The sequence below is a fragment of the Mesocricetus auratus genome, unplaced genomic scaffold (assembly GCF_017639785.1).
Source record: "Mesocricetus auratus isolate SY011 unplaced genomic scaffold, BCM_Maur_2.0 Super-Scaffold_100676, whole genome shotgun sequence".
Taxonomy (NCBI): Eukaryota; Metazoa; Chordata; class Mammalia; order Rodentia; family Cricetidae; genus Mesocricetus; species Mesocricetus auratus.
In genome coordinates, this window is record NW_024429266.1 from 183,411,812 (window position 1) to 183,427,979 (window position 16,168).

The 16,168-nt window shown below is 44.4% G+C and overlaps 1 protein-coding gene and 1 long non-coding RNA gene across 16 annotated transcripts in view; one reads left to right on the forward strand and one right to left on the reverse strand.

The window, feature by feature from the left end:
- The window catches only part of Znf384 (zinc finger protein 384), a 29,805-nt gene that overhangs the window by 2,198 nt on the left and 11,439 nt on the right, over positions 1 to 16,168 (forward strand). For 9 of the 15 annotated variants that reach the window (XM_040738443.1, XM_040738436.1, XM_040738440.1 and 6 more), the window contains 5 exons: positions 13,289 to 13,359; positions 13,637 to 13,874; positions 14,110 to 14,157; positions 14,359 to 14,695; positions 15,498 to 15,590. In XM_040738443.1, the coding sequence (XP_040594377.1) occupies positions 13,294 to 13,359; positions 13,637 to 13,874; positions 14,110 to 14,157; positions 14,359 to 14,695; positions 15,498 to 15,590 (782 nt within the window). In that variant the 5' untranslated portion in view covers positions 13,289 to 13,293. The remainder of the gene's footprint in view (positions 1 to 13,288; positions 13,360 to 13,636; positions 13,875 to 14,109; positions 14,158 to 14,358; positions 14,696 to 15,497; positions 15,591 to 16,168) is intronic. The other 6 variants (XM_040738430.1, XM_040738434.1, XM_040738431.1 and 3 more) reach the window with 3 other exon arrangements.
- LOC121136917 lies at positions 3,754 to 13,638 on the reverse strand. Its single transcript, XR_005874104.1, has 3 exons — positions 13,465 to 13,638; positions 4,456 to 4,518; positions 3,754 to 3,901 (listed from the first exon to the last, which is right to left on the reverse strand). It is a non-coding gene; the product is annotated as an uncharacterized LOC121136917 (long non-coding RNA).

The window sequence follows — 16,168 nt, forward strand, 5'->3', positions numbered from 1 at the left end:
TATCAGATGAAACACCCATATACCTAAGGTAAATAAGTACATCTTTAAAAACAACAGAGGCCAGGCAGTGGTGGCGCACGCCTTTAATCCCAACACTTGGGAGGCAGAGGCAGGCGGGTCTCTTGAATTCCAGACCAGCCTGATCTATAACGTTACACAGATAAACCTTGTCTTGAAAAATCAAAAACAAAAACAACAGAGGGCTGGGGAGATACTTCAGTTAGTAAAGTACTCGTCATGCAAGCATAAGGACTTAGGTTTGATCCCCAGAATCCATGTAAAAAAGCTGGGCATGGTAAGCCTAGCACGGGGAGGCAGAGACAGGTGGATCCCTGGGGATTACTGGCTAGCTACCTTAGCAAAATTGGTGAAGCCTAGGTCAGTGAGTAATGACACCTGAGGTTGTTCACAGGCAACACACGTGTGCACCTTCATAAACATGCACAAGACAAATAGCACCACGTCAGTCCAAACCTTCCCCTTTGGATGGCTGGAAACATCGAGTGTCTGGGTAGAGGGCCAAGCTCTAGTGCAAGAGTGCTTGCCCCATTGTTAGCATCTGCTTTTACTCCAATGCCTTTTGAAATAAACCTTTTGTATTTCTTGTTTTTATTTTATATCTGTTTTGTGTATGTTTGTACTCATAATGGAGGTCAGGACAACTTGTGGGAGTTGAATCTCCCTGTCATGTGGATTCTGGGGAATTGAACTCAAGGCCTGGTGGCAATCAGTGTCTCCACAGCTCTTTTTTTACTTTATTTTTAAGAAAGCATCTTGTCTGGATGTGGTGGTGCACACCTTTAATCCCAGGGCTTGGGAGGCAAAGGTGGGTGGATCTCTGAGTTTGAAGCCAGCCTGGTTACAGAGTAGAGTGAGTGTCAACGAGGACTACACAGAGAAACCTTGTCTTGAGGGGAAAATACACAAAAAAATAGGGTCTCACATTGTCAAGATGACCTCAAACTCACTTTTGCTGAGCTGACCTTGAACTTGTGATCCTTCTGCTTCCACCTGAATGCTGGGGGTCATCAGTTTTACATCACCTAGTTTTCTTCTGCCTTGTGTGTTCTGAGGATCAGAGTTAGGTCATTAGGCTTGACGGCAGTCACCGTTGTCTGCTGAGCCATATTGACAGTTCCAAGTTGGTCTTGAAATCATAATCTCCCTGCTCCAGCTTCCTGAGTACTGGGATTGCAAGCATGCACCACCACACCTGGCCTGTTTTTCCTTTAATTTTTTTTAATGTATAAGGTTGTTGAGCTTCGTGTACATCTGTGTACCATTTGCATGCCGAATGGCTCTGGAGGCTAGAAGGGGGCATGGAATGTCCTGAAAGTGAAACTGGTTGTGAGCTGCCATGTGGGTGCTGGGACTTGAACCCAGGCAAGAGCATCTGGTACTTTTAACTACTGACCCATCTCTCTCACTCCGTATTTATGCATTTGATTGTTGGTTGGTTGGTCTCACTACATAGACCAGGCTGGTTTTAAACTGACCAAGAGTTCCTGCTTCTGTCTCCTGAGTGCTGGGGATTAAAGGCTTTGTCAGCTACCACAATGAGCTTTTTTTTTTAAAGTTTTTATTTATTATATTGTATTTTTTGTTATTCAAGACAGGGTTTTTCTGTGTAACAGTCCTGGTTGTCCTAGAACTTTTAACGCAAGTGAGGGGATTAAAGGCTTGCACTTCTACTGCCTGTCTTCTCTTTTGTTTTTCAATGTATCAATACAGTTTAAACTGGGTGAGCTGGGCGGTGGTGGCACACTTCTCTAATCCCAGCACTCAGGAGGCAGAGGCAGGTGGGGTTCGAGACCAGCCTGGTCTACAGATAGAATTCCAGGAAAGCCAGGACTAATATATAGAGAAACCTTGTCTGGGGGTGGGGGGGAGTAAAGATGTTTTGTGTAGAGATGGTCTCCCCCATCATACCAGTGGACTGCTGTAAGTTTTGAGAATGTTGGGTAGTTTGGGGGGGATTTCCTCTGTGATAGATAAGGGGAGAAAGTGAGTAGTAAAATGGTAAGTCAAGAATTTTTGAGGGTTGTGGCATCTCGGGCACCAATTTTCTTTGTGTTTTAGCTATGACCTTCATTCTTGGCTCTCCAGCTGGTTTCATGTCAAGGGATATGTGGATTTAGGATAACTTATGAGGAGAAGGATAGCATAGATAGCTTTTTGTTTTTTTACATTTGTTTTGTGTGTGTGTGTGTGTGTGTGTGTGCGCGCGCACAAATGTGAGAAATAACAGACGTGTGGAGGTCAGAGGACCACTCGGAGGAGTTGGTTCTTTCCACCATGTACATTCTGGGGATGGAACTAAGGTTATGGGATTTGGCAGCAAGCACCTTCACCTGCTAAAACATGGTACCTTGTCTGTAACTTTTTTTTTTTTTTTTTTTTTTTTTTTTTGGTTTTTTGGAGACAGGGTTTCTCTGTGGTTTTGGAGGCTGTCCTGGAACTCGCTCTGTAGACTCACAGAGATCCGCCTGCCTCTGCTGGGGGTCAATTCTTGGTACCCAGATTGGCCTGGAACTGTGTAGGGAAGGAGGAGCCAGCCTCTAACTCATATAACAAAGTCTTCCAGTCTCAGCCTCTCAAGTGCTTAGATCACAGGCATGAGCTACTGTGTCCTGCAAATTGCAGTATTTTCCTCACATGTCATTTTACAGCTAACTATGCTTTGTGGGCAGTAGTTCTTCTGTGCCTGATTTTGGACTGTCCTGTTTATTGGAAATGCCTCTTTTATTTTGAGACAGTCTTTCCATGGATCCTTGGCTGGGAAAGTAGAGACCAAGCTGACCTTGAACTCAAAAGAAGAGACAGACCCTCTTGCCTCTGTCTCCCCAGTGCTGGGATTAAAGGGTTTTATTTATTTACCTTTTTAAACTTACTATATTTCTTTTCCCCATGGGAAGGGGGCTGTACCACAGAGCCCCTATGGAATTCAGAGCATATTTTGTCTATAGTCTATTCTGTCTGCTAAGTGAGTCTGAGGAACTGGACTCAGATCATCAGACTTGGCAGCAAGTGCCATTACTCCCTGGCCCTCTGTTACTTTAATTTTTTATTTTTAATTAAAGGCATTTACCGGGCAGTGTGGTGCACACCTTTAATCCCAACACTAGGAAGGCAGAGGCAGGTGAATCTCTCTGAGTTCGAGGTCAGCCTGGTCTACAGAGTGAGTTCCAGGACAGCCAGGGCAACACAGAGAAGAAACTGTCTCAAAAAACACACAAGAAATTATTTAATGTGTATGAGTGTTTTGCCCACATGTATATATTTACACCATGTGTGTTCCTGGTGTGTCGGAAGATGGGGTATGGATGGTTGCACAAACATATACAAAATTTTTTTAAAAAAATTCAAGGCCATCCTAGTCTATTTAACAAATTTGAAGCCAGTCTAAGATACACAAGGCCCTGGATCTCTGAGTTCGAGGCTGGGCTGGACAGTCAGCCTCCAAAACAATACAGAGAAACCCTGTCTCATAAAACCAAAAAAAAAAAAAAAAAAAAAAAAAAAAGATACACAAGGCCCCATGTGTATGTTTGTGGTTATGTGTATGTGAGTACTCAGGCCAGAGGAATTGGATCCCCCTGGAGCTGGACTAAAGGCAGTCATGAGCCACCTGCCATGGACCTTCTGCAAAAGCAGTATATACTCTTAACCACCAAGCCATCTCTCTTGCCCCCAACCCTGAACTTCTTTTCTTGCTCCCACCTCCTAATTGGTACTTAACTGTATACCATTTGATCAGGCCAGCTGCTTCAGTATGGTGGGGAACATGGTAGACCAGTGGATTCTGTGAACATGGGTTCACTGTCACAATTCTCTGACTGTGAAGTGACTTCTTGGTCAGAAACAATGCTGCCCGGAATACCATCACAGTAGACGAGGCAATCTGTAAATCCACGAATGATGCTTTTGTTATAAGCATGAAAGGCATAGTCGAGTAAGTGTCCGTTCTAGTAAAGACTAAGTAGTTTCCTTTTCATGAAGAAAGTAGTCTAATGTAGTCAGCCTGCCAACAGGTCCCTAGTTGGTAATCCTGGGAATGGTGCCTGTGGGTAAGTAGCCGCTGTAGCCAGGTCAGCTGTGACTGACGTTCATGTGGTCAAGCCTATGCATAACTTCTGTCTCTGCCACCATCGCAGCTTTGTTCATAGGCCCAATAGGCAATGACAGGGATGGGGCAGGGAGAGCACAGAATGGGTTATCCTGTGTACTTGATTATCGGACTCCTCTGCTAAGTCACCTTTTGATGAGCATTTATATGGGACACAAGTATTTTCACCTCCTTCACTTGTTTGGAGAGATCTACTCATATACTTCTTCCCCAGATGTCTTTCTCACAATTTTCTAATCATGCTCTTTCCAAATCCCTGACCAGTCAGGTAGTCCATTGGCTACAGCCCATGACTATGTGTTCTACCCACTGCGAAGACTTCACTTTACCTGTGTTTCAAGGTTGTCCCAGAAAGGGGTTGTAATGCTGCACCTGTCTTCTTCTTGGTGTCCCTGAATAGAACATAGAGCCATCAGTAAACTGGGCTCTGTTTTTGTCTTCCTCAGTCAACTGATCATAGGGCACACCCCACGAGGCTATAGGTGCATGCTTGGACTCAGATGCCATTGTAATGGGAGTAAAAATCAGGCATTTGGGAAACTTCTTCATGTAACTTGCTTATGCCATTTATGCTAGAATTGCAGGTTGTTGTGGGTTTGTTTGGTTTGGATTTTTTTTGTTGTTGTTGTTGTTTTGTTTTGTTTTGTTTTTGAGACAGAGTTTCTCTGTGTAATAGCCCTGGCCATCTTGGAACTCATTCTGTAGACTAAGCTGGCCTTGAACTCACAGAGATCTGCCTGTCTCTGCCTCCTGAGTGCTGGGATTAAAGGTGTGTGTCACCAATACCCAGTGGGTTTGTTTGTTGTAACATTTAATAATTGTATATGTGTGTGGACCTGGATGTGCCGCTGTGTGTGTGCAGAAGTTAAAGAGGGGACAACTTGTAGCTGTCAGTTCTCGTTTTACCTTGTAGGAATTAGGAATCAAACTTAGGTTGTCAGGCATGGCAGCAAGTTCCCTTACCTGCTGAGCCATCTTGCCAGTTCTTGACTGTTTTTTGAGACAGGAGTCTTATGTATCCCAGAATCTATGTAACAGAGGAAGAGGATGACCTTGAATTCCTGATTCTCCTGTCTCTGCCTCCCACAAGTGCTGTAATAGGCATGGGCATCCCACTTGAATAAGATTGGCCTTTTTATTCATACTCCATTCCAAAATGAATTATATTGGTTCTAAGTGAAGTTTCATAAGAATATGGTCTTGAGCTGCATGTCCGTTTGCTGCTATCAAAAACTTTGTCTACTATGGTTGCTCACACCTTTAATCCCAACACTCAGAAGGTAGAGGTAGATAGATCTCCATGAGTTCTAGGCCAGCTAGGGCTACATAGGAAGCCTGTTTCAAAACATAAAGCAACATTAAGTTTGGGGAACCGGAGAGATGGCTCAGTAATTAACAGCACTTACTGCTCTTGCAGAGGACCCAGATTAATTCCCAGCATCCACAGGCAATTTCATGCCTATTTGTGACTCCAGTTCCAGGGTCTTCAACATTGATACAAAGCAGGTACACGGTACATATACATACATGCAGACAAACATTCATACACGTCAAATAAAAAAATTTTAAAACTCAAAACTTCGTTTTGGAGGTTGGGAGCATAACTCAGTGGGGGAGTACATTTGACTAACATTGGGGAGGCTCTGTATAAAAACCCCAGTATTATTATTATTATTTTGGGGGGTGGGTTTTTGAGGTAGGGTTTCTCTGTGGCTTTGGAGGCTGTTCTGTAACTAGCTCTTGTAGACCAAGCTGGTCTCTGCCTGCCTCTGCCTCCCAAGTGCTGGGATTAAAGGTGGGCACCGCCACTGCCCAGCAATCCCCAGTATTAGTAAAACAATTTGAGGCAGTTGATGGTGGCACAATCCTTTAATCCCAGCACTCGAGAGGCAGAGGCAGTGAGATCTCTGAGTTCAAGGCCAGCCAGGTCTACAGAGTGAGTTCCAGGACAGTCGAAGCTACAAAGAGAAACCGTCTGGGGGAAAAAAAGTGAAAACATGGTTGAGGTTTAGAAAGGGTGTAGGTGTTTGTGCAAGTCTGTATGAATGGAGATCAAAAGACGATGTCAGGTGTTGTTTCTCCAGAGCTGGTTTGTGACGTTATACTTGGTCTCTCATTGACCTGGTACTCAGTGGTTAGGCTAGCTGGCTACTCAAGTCCCAGGGAGCCACCTGTGTGTCTTGGGTTTCACACTTGCTAACATTTGTGTGTGTGTGTGTCTGTTTTCAAGATTTATGTGTATTAGTGTTTTGCCTATATCTATGTATATGAACCACTTGGGTGCAGTGTTGGAAACAGCCCTGGAACTGGACGTAAAGGAGGCTGTGTGCTAATTCGTGGGTGCTGAGAACTGAACCTGAATCCTCTGCAAGAACAACAGGTACTTTTAACCACAGAGCCACCTCTCTGGTTCCTAGTTTGTTTGTTTGTTTCCTTTTTTTGAGACAGGGTTTCTCTGTAGCCTGGCTGTCCTGTAACTCACTCTGTAGACCAGGCTGACTTCCAGCTTAGAAATCCTCCTGCCTCTGCTTCCTGAGTGCTGGGATTAAAACCTTGTATCACTTCTGCCAGTATTCCGTTTTTTGTTTGTTTTTGTTTAATGTAATTTTTTTTCTTTGATAACTTCATTCGTGTATGTATGTATATTGTTCATATCCATCCCCCCATTACCCTTTCTTATTCCCTTCCCTTTGGACTACTTCGTTCCTACTTCATGCTTTTTTTTTCTTTTTATGGCTCACTGAGTTTAATTAAGATTGTTTGCATGAACATGCATGTGGGGTTATTTACTGAAGAAAAACTCATGACAGCCTTGAGCTGCCTCACCCTCTGGAGGACTGGGACTATAGGTGTGAGCCACCACATTCAACTGCTTTTTGAGACTGGCCTTTTAGAGCCCAGATCAACTTTAAATTCCAGTGTAGCTGAGGATGACCTGCAACTCCTGATTCTGGTTTGCCCCAGTGTTTGGTGTTCCAGGAGTGTACTGCCCCATCCAGCAGAGCCTTTTTCTTAACCTGTTCCTTGCTGCCTGGGTTAGTCTCTTGTCTTCCTTATTTGAAAAAGCAGAAGCTGGCCTTCGGGATACATGTCTTTAATCCCAACAGAAGTAGAGGCCAGCTTGGGCTATCTGAAATGTTACCACAAACAAACAAACAAAAACATGGCCATCCAGTTGGCTCAGTGGGTAAAGGCATGCCCTGCCAAGCCTGATGACCTGAGTTCAGCCTCCAGAAACCACACAATGGAAGGGAAGAACCAACTCCTGCTGTTTGTCCTCTGTCCTCCACATGTGTGGTGGTAGTTTGTACATGTCCTTCCCACATGTAATATAATAAAATGGAAAGAAAAGAACTTTTAATTAGGGTCTTGCTGTGTAGCCCTGGCTGGCCTCGAACTCAACAGAAATCTACCTGCCTTTGCCTTATGAGTGCTAGAATTAAAGGTTTATGTCACCAGAAAAAAATTGTTATACACACACACCCACACACAAACACAAGAAAACCCAAAAATCGTAGTAATAATTCATGCTTTTTAGAATTGTCAGGATTAAGTGGTATAGATTGTAAGGTCCTTCTGTCATTTTCTTGAGGACAGGTTCAGCCAGGTAAAGGTACTTTCCAATCAAGCCCAGAGACTGAATTTGGTTCCCAGAATCCATGTCAGGTAGAAGGAAGAGAACTGACTGCACAGAGTTGTCCTCTAGCCTCTGCATGTGCACTGTTGCTCCTACATACTGACACCCAAAACTTTTTTCTTGTTTTGGGTCTCCGAGAAAGGGTTTCTTTGTATAGCCTTGACTGTCTTGGAACTCGATCTATAGACCAGGCTGGCCTCAAACCCAGAGATCCTCCTGCCTCTTCCTCTCAAATACTGGGATTTAAGTCGTACACAATTGTCATTGGACTTTTCTTTGGGCTACCGGGTCACAGAAAACTGACATGGAGACTTATTATTATTTATGAAAGCTTAGCCTCTAGCTTAGGTTTGTCCCACTAGCTCCTTTTCTGGTTTTTCCAAACAGGGTTTCTCTTTGTAATAGCCCTAGATACCCTGGAACTCACCCTGTAGACCAGGTTGGCCTCAAACTCACAGAAATCTGCCTGCCTCTGCCTTTAAGTGCTGGGATTAAAGATGTGTGCTCTACCACCTCCTGGCCTCATTATTTCTTTTTTTGTTGTTGTTTTTCAAGACAGGTTTTCTCTGTGGCTTTAGAGCCTGTTCTGGAACTCACTCTGTAGTCCAGGCTGGCCTCGAACTCACAGAGATCCACCTGCCTCTGCCTCCCAAGTGCTTGGATTAGAGGCATGCGCCATCAACGCCTGGCTTCACTGGCTCTTATAATTTAAATTAACCCATTTCTGTTCATCTCCGTGTTGCCACGTGACTCATGGCTTTTACCTCTCCTCCTGCATGTCTGTTCCCTCTGTGTCCGCTGGCAACTCCTTTCTTCCCAGAGCTCTCTCTGTCCTGAAGTCCCTGCTATGCCTCCTGCCTAGCTATTGGCCATTGAGCATTTATTAAACAATCACAGTGACATATTTTTACACAGTGTAAAGGAATAGTCCACAGCATGCCACCACCACCTGACCAATAGGAACTCTTTAGTCTTCAACACAAAACACAATGCTGCTGCTGCTTGCATCCACACGACTTTGTATGGCAGTGGATAGCTCCAGTTGCCTGTAGTAGTGGTTCTGTAGGCCTTTTTGTCCTTTTTAGACATTGTATAAAGCCTCCGAATCCTTTAGGGACTCTTGGAGCTTTCTCTGCTTAACTGAGCAGTAGGAAAATATAAGCGCATGTAAGTTTTGTATTCTCATTTTCAGGAATTCTTTATGAGGACATTTTTTTTTTGGACTTCTGTGAATTTTCATATCTGTAATACATTTGCTTCTTTTATTCTTTAGGGAGAAACCAGAAATTAGACCTCCCTTTAATTCTGCAGCCTAATTCTCTACTTCACTCCCTTTGTCCATCATATTCTTCTCTTAATTTTGTTTTGTTTTTTTCAAGACAGGGTTTCTCTGTGTAGCCCTGGCTGTCCTAGCACTCCCTCTGTAGACCAGGCTAGCTTAGAACCCAGATCTGCCTGCCTCTGCCTCCTGAGTGCTGGAATTAAAGGCGTGTGCCACCACCTGGTGATGTGCCTTCTATTTTATTCTCTTCAAGGGAAGAGGAGAAAAACAAATGTTATAGCTGATGTTTGAACTTCTAAGCATCTTTTTGAAAATGTATATAGAGCCCACTATATTCAAATCAATACAAAATAACGTTTGAGCCACATCAAGGTCAGTGGGAAGATATCAATGTAGAATATGTGATCGTTGCCCCCAAAAAGTTTAGCCAGATTGGATCTTAAACTGTAATCACATTGTTTCTGTTGCCTTAGAAGGTCCTGAAACTCCTTTATATAAAAAGTCAGGTTCAGCTAGATTAGCATATTAAAAGAATTGTTATTGTTCAACTGGCTTCCATAGATTCAGTAGGAAATGTTACACTGTTGATGGTGTGCTGTGTGGGTGTGCCTGAGATGACTATCTCTTCTGATCATGAAGAAGCATTAGGACTGTTTCCTAAGGAATATGATACAACAGCTGTGTGTATGGCATTTATATTATATTTAGTAATTATAAGTCATCTGTAGAGATGTTTACAGTATATGTGTGGTTACAAGTATGTGTCCTGGCCGGGCGTTGGTGGCACACGCCTTTAATCCCAGTACTTGGGAGGCAGAGACAGGCGGATCTCTGTGAGTTCGAGACCAGCCTGGTCTACAGAGTGAGTTCCAGGACAGTCTCCAAAACAATACAGAGAAACCCTGTCTTGAAAAACCAAAAGAAAAAAAACAACCAAGTATGTGTCCTATAACTTGTTTATTTTGTGTGCATGATGTTGTGTGAGGGTCCAGGGCCACGTGCATGTCACAATGTGCATGTGGAGGTCAGAGGACGAGATGTGGGAGGTGTCTCTTTCTTGCCAGTTCTCTCATTTTATAAAAGGGACTTGAAGGATGGCTCGTTGGGTGTGAAGGTGCTTGCTGCCAAGCCTGACGAGTTGAGTTCAGTCCCTGGGACACACATCATGGAAGGAAAGGAATGACTCCCTAAGGTATCCTCTAACCTTCATACATGTGCCATGCATGTGACTACACATGCACAGTTACACAGATATAAATGAAGTTTTCAGTTGTTTAAAGGGAATTAAACATGTACTTTTGCTGTCCATTGGGAACAAGTCTTGGAATCAATCCCCTGGGGATACCCAGAGTGACTTGTAATTCAAGACCAGAATTTGCCTGGCATTGCTCAGTCATTCAGTATTAATCATTTCTTGTGTGAAGCTGTCAAAGCCACAGATTTGGTACATTCCTTTCCTTGGCTGAAATACATTTAATTTCTTTTGTAGATTTTAAGAAATTCAAAAGTTGGCAAGAATGCTTAGAGAGCAAAATCACTTGCTATCAAACCTGATGACCTGTGCTTGATTCTTGTAACCCATATGATAGGAGATAACTAACCCTCACAAGTTGTCTCTGACCTCCACATGTACTCACGCAGTGTAAACATGAAGACGTAATAAGTGGAGGAAAATTGACGATGCTGTCTACTAGAACAGATCATATGATGAGCCAGTCATGGTGGCTCATGTCTGTTAATCCTAGCTCTTGGGATGGTAGGACGGGAAGATTACTGTGAGTTCCAGGCCAGCCTAGACTACTATGGCAGATCCTGTCTCAAAGATTTTTTTGTTTAGTTCAAGGCCAGCCTGATGTATAGTGAATTCTAGGATAGCAAGGGCTATCCTAGAATAGGATGTAGGGTGGGGGGAAGTAAAAGAGAAAAGGACTAGAGAGATGGCTCAACAGTTAATGAGCTGCTCTTCCAGGGGACCTGGCTTCATTCCCAGCACCCCCATGACCGCTCACAACCATCCGTAACTCCAGTCCCAAGGGGATTGGCCTCTGAGGCCACTGCATGCACATGAAGCAGACATACATTCAAGCAAGTATTTGTACACATAAAATAAAAGTAAAACCTTAAAGTTATTAAAAATTACAGAAAGCTGAATATGATGGATATAGCACATGCCTATTATTCCAGCTCTCAGGAGGCAGAAACAGGTGAATTTTGTGAGTTTGGGGCCAACCTGGCCTACATATCAAGTTTCAGGTCATCCTGAAGATCCTGTCTCAAGAAAAGTTTTTTCCTGACTGGACTTGTTTGTTGGAAGTCTTTCCCACTCGATGGAGTCAGCATACTGCCTCGTATCTGCTGTCAGTCAGCCCTAGCATGTCCTCACTGGAAGCAACTCAACTTGTGCTAATAGCCCTTCCTTCATTTTCTGAAAGCTGGTTGCTCTCGACTCAGTGTGATGTCTCTTGCCTTTTAATTGACACTAATTGCCCATATTTGTGGAGGACAATGTGATAATTTGATACATGTATTCTAACAATCAAATTAGGGTAATTGACATTTCCTTCTTTTTAAAAAATGTATTCTTTGGTGGCAATGTGTTATCCCTGCTGTTCCTTTCTCTGTTCCACCATTCTTCTTAGTTAATTTTTGCATATAGCCTCACTATATAGTCCCGGCTGGCCTGCAACTCTCTACATAGACCAGGCTAGCCTGGAACTCATAGAGGTCTGCCTGCTATGCTTCCTGAGCTCTTGGATTGAAGATGTTTTCACAAGCAACTCAATTACTATTGCACAGGTGTGCATGCATACCACGGGTGTGTGTGTAAGGGAGAGAGAAAGATAGAGACACACAGAGAGAGAGGTGAGCTCAAGTGTCTTCCTTGGTCACTCTCCACCATATACATTGAGGCAGTGTCTCTTGCTGAACCCAGAATTTTTCCTTTTGGTAATCTGGCTCCTTGGGCAGTCCCTGACTCCAGCTCGTAAGTGCTAGGGTTACAGGTGGGCCACCACCCACCTGCAATTTTTGTGTGTTTTAGAGATCCACACTCAGCTTCTCATGCTTGCTGAGCCATCTCTCCAACCCTCTTGATTTTTCACTTATTCTTTTTATTATCTATTTATTTTTCCTTTCCCAAGAGTGGCTGTCCTGGAACTCACTCTGTAGACCAGACTGGCCTTGAACTCAGAGATCCAGTTACCTCTGCCTCTCCAGTGCTGGGATCAAAAGCATGTACCACCACATGTACCTGGTCAGAATTTCTTTTTAAAACTGGTAATCTGTGTTTGAAGAGTTGTCTTTTCTTCCAGTGGATCCAAGTTCAGTTCCCAGTACCATATTGAGTGGCTCACAACCACCTATAACTCTAGCTCCAAGGGATCCAACTCTCTCATCTGGGCACGTGGGCACGCACGCACCAAAATTTTTAGACTGGTAACTCCTTGGTTCTTTCTGCCCAGCCCATCATTCATATATCAATGAGACAACCTGAGATTTGTGTGAGGTTGTCCCAGGTATCATCTAATACTCAAAGATTGACTTTAGGCCAGGTGTGGTGGTGCATACCTGTAATCCTAGACAGGAGGCTGAAGTAGGAGGATCACCAGTTTGAGGCCACCTTGGGCTGTTCAGATTGTTCATGTTCCTGCCAGTCTAAAACCTTTTCAAGCTGTGTAGAATTGAAGCTCATAGATGTGTTGATTGGAAATCTGGGAAAGAAAAATTTTCAAGGAAAATGGATTTAAGGAATAAAAGAGAGGGAGAACAATGAAAGATAACATGGCTGTTTTCAAGCTTGTGAATGATTGGCTGCGTGGCCACAGGTACATCTCTTTTCCATGACTTCATTTCTCTTCAAAGTAAAATACCAATTCTGGTTTTTTTGAAGTTTGGCATACATTTTGTGACTCAATAAGATGGGCATAATTATTTTTATAAACATTGAAAACTGAGTTTTGGGGTGGGCCATATATACCATGCTGCTCGGTGGTCGTTTCTGTTCATCTGTTATTTTTAGAGAATGTTTCAGTAAGTAGTCCACACTGGCCTCAGCCCCTAGTTTCCTGAGTGCTTGAGATTACAGCTCAGTGCCACTTTGTCTGGTCTAGACATTGAGGTCATGACCCTTAATTCCCAGCTATGTGGTCAGGTGCCAGAGACCAGGATTCCAGCAACTGCTCTGCTCCCTTTCTAGCATTCAGTAGCTATTCCCAGGTGTGATGTGTGGCGTGTCTCTTTTCAGGTAGAATGGAAGAGTCTCACTTCAATTCTAACCCGTACTTCTGGCCTTCTATCCCCACAGTCTCAGGGCAGGTAAGTGGTGTTTGTTTTTTTCTCCCCAGTGTTTGTTTCAGCTCTGAGGAGTAAGTTCTTCATGATGTTTCTGCTGTGTGGAGGCTGAAGCAAAGGAAAACATACCTTGTTTCACTGAGGGTTCCATAATGCGTGGGTCTGGCTCCTGTTCAGAAATACCCATGTCAGGCACTGCTTCTTGATCTCCAACAAGACAGTGAAGCGTCCTTAAGGAGCAGACAGAAAGCAGGCTTGCTCAGTCTGAAGAGGGCGCTCCTCTCCCCTCCTTTCCTTTTAGATTGAAAACACAATGTTCATCAACAAGATGAAGGATCAGCTGTTGCCAGAAAAGGGCTGTGGACTGGCGCCACCTCACTATCCCACACTGCTGACAGTGCCTGCCTCAGTGTCCCTGTCCTCTGGCATTAGCATGGACACAGAGTCCAAGTCAGAGCAGCTGACCCCACACAGTCAGGCCTCTGTTACCCAGAACATTACTGTGGTCCCTGTGCCATCTACAGGACTGATGACTGCGGGTAAGCGCCCTTGCTTCTCTCCGATCTGAGGTGTTGATCTCTCATGGTCAGTACCCCAGTCTGGAGGGCTTTGAGGACATGGGGAGTGGGGTATGTGTTTAATTCCTCAATCAGATTTTTATTAAGTGCCTACTGTGTACCTAGCAATGTGCTAGGCATTGTGGGGGATACAAAGAAGTAGAAGATGCGTTTCCTGCCTTTGAGGAGGTGACATTCTTTCCTTCTCTGAATCAAGGCGTCTCCTGTTCTCAGAGGTGGAGAAGAGAAGGGAGTCAATCAAGGGGTAAATCTCACTGTTACCAGGGGGGCTGGGGAAAGGGCTTAGGAAACCATTGTTTTTGTACAGGGTTTGGGATTTCCTGAATAGTAATGGGCTGTGGGGTGGTGGTGAGGGGTTAATTAGACAACCATCTGGGGGAAATAAAATAGATTAAGAGTTAGAGGTGAACAGCATGACCCCATCTCTTTTTTCTCCCAATCCTAGGTCCTGGTTTGGTAATCACCTCCCCCTCAGGCTCTCTTGTGACCACAGCCTCATCAGCTCAGACCTTCCCTATTTCGGCTCCCATGATTGTCTCAGCTCTCCCCCCTGGCTCACAAGCCCTACAGGTGGTCCCTGACCTCTCCAAGAAGGTAGCATCAACCCTAACTGAGGAAGGAGGCGGTGGTGGTGGTGGAGGTGGCAGTGTGGCTCCTCCTAAACCTCCTCGGGGCCGCAAGAAGAAGCGGGTGCTGGAGTCAGGGCTTCCTGAGATGAATGACCCTTACGTCCTTGCCCCCGATGACGACGATGACCATCAGAAAGATGGCAAGACCTACAGGTAGGAATCATGGCCGGGGCAGGATGGGTTGAGGGTCGCTGTCTCAAGCCTCCCCTGTCTTCTTTGGGTCCTGCCCCAAGTCAGGCTCTGCTGTCAGCAGTGTCCCCCTGAGAGCCACCTGCATGTCCAGGTGTCCTGCACTGTGACAGGGAGACAGCTGCTGGCACTGCCCGTTGTTTAGACCCCTCCTCCCGCTCCCCTTTTAGACTCAGGTTGTCACTTCCTCACTGAGTTTTAAATGACAGGAGAGTTTCTCTCTTGTAATAAGGCTTCAGAGTGGGTTCCAGACAATGTCTGCAGCTCCTGTTTTTTCCTTTCTGTTTCTTATTTTCCAAGAAGTCTTTCTGGAAAGCACTTTACCTAACCCTGTGCCATCCACCAGCTCTTGGGCTGTGTTGAACACTGAGCCCATCAGCCCCTGCATGGTTGGGATGGGAGGAATCTACATGACAGGTGGGAGGAATAGTAAGCCTACAAAATGACTTGTTCACTTTCTAATTCATGGAAGTCATTTTGATCCTCCACTTTCTCTCACGTTGTCCACTCCAAAAAAAAAAGCACATGCATTTTTGCATGTGGCACTGTGTACAGAGAGACTCCTTGCCCTTTGAAAGTTGAAATAACTTTAATCTCCTTCAGAGCTGTCAGGGTCCCTATAGTGGGTTTTGGACACTTGGTCCCATGGTGCAGAATGGGTTATTATCACAGCTTTGATATGGATAGACAGGGGCAGAGTTGCATGGCTGGGAGACTGGTTCTGTCCTTAGTGTACCGAGATGGGCAATGTTGTTCCCATTTTTAGGAGCGAAGGGAACTGCGGCACAGGAAATGGACAGAGCCTTGGGCTCATGGATTCAGTTCCCGGCTCCACCACGAACTTGCTGTGTGACCCTGGGCAAGTCCTTTTCCCCTCTCTGCGCCTCAGTTTCCTCATCTGTAAAATGGGGAGAATTCGTTGTATGCCTCCCACTTGTTGGGAGTATAGATAATCTTTAAAATGTTGGGAAGTTCAGAAGGATGAGAGTGAATTATTACTTAGCATTATTTACTTGAATTGTGTAGTTCTATGGAGAGAGTATCCACAAGTCCACTCACTGTTTAAATGCCTCTTTCCACGTGAAAGAGAGGGCGGTGTTGCTATGCAGAGTATATTGAGCACTGCAGAATTCCAGCTGTAATTCAGAAGTTCATTGTAGCTTTATTATTACAGGTGTACCCCACTTTATACAATAAGTGTTCCTGGAAAATGTTTACATCATACCATATTATAAAGGTACCTGACACGTTTGATTCATTTAAAGGCATTCTTTTACTATATCAGTTAAAATGAAAATCCCTTTTTAACTTGATTGCGTAGATACGTGGAATTTTTTTTAATGTATTTACTTAGAGTGAGGTCATTGTGACATGAGGTGCATTGATATAACATGCTGAAGTAGAGGCGGCAGTCCTTCTGGTTGACTAGGGTCCTCG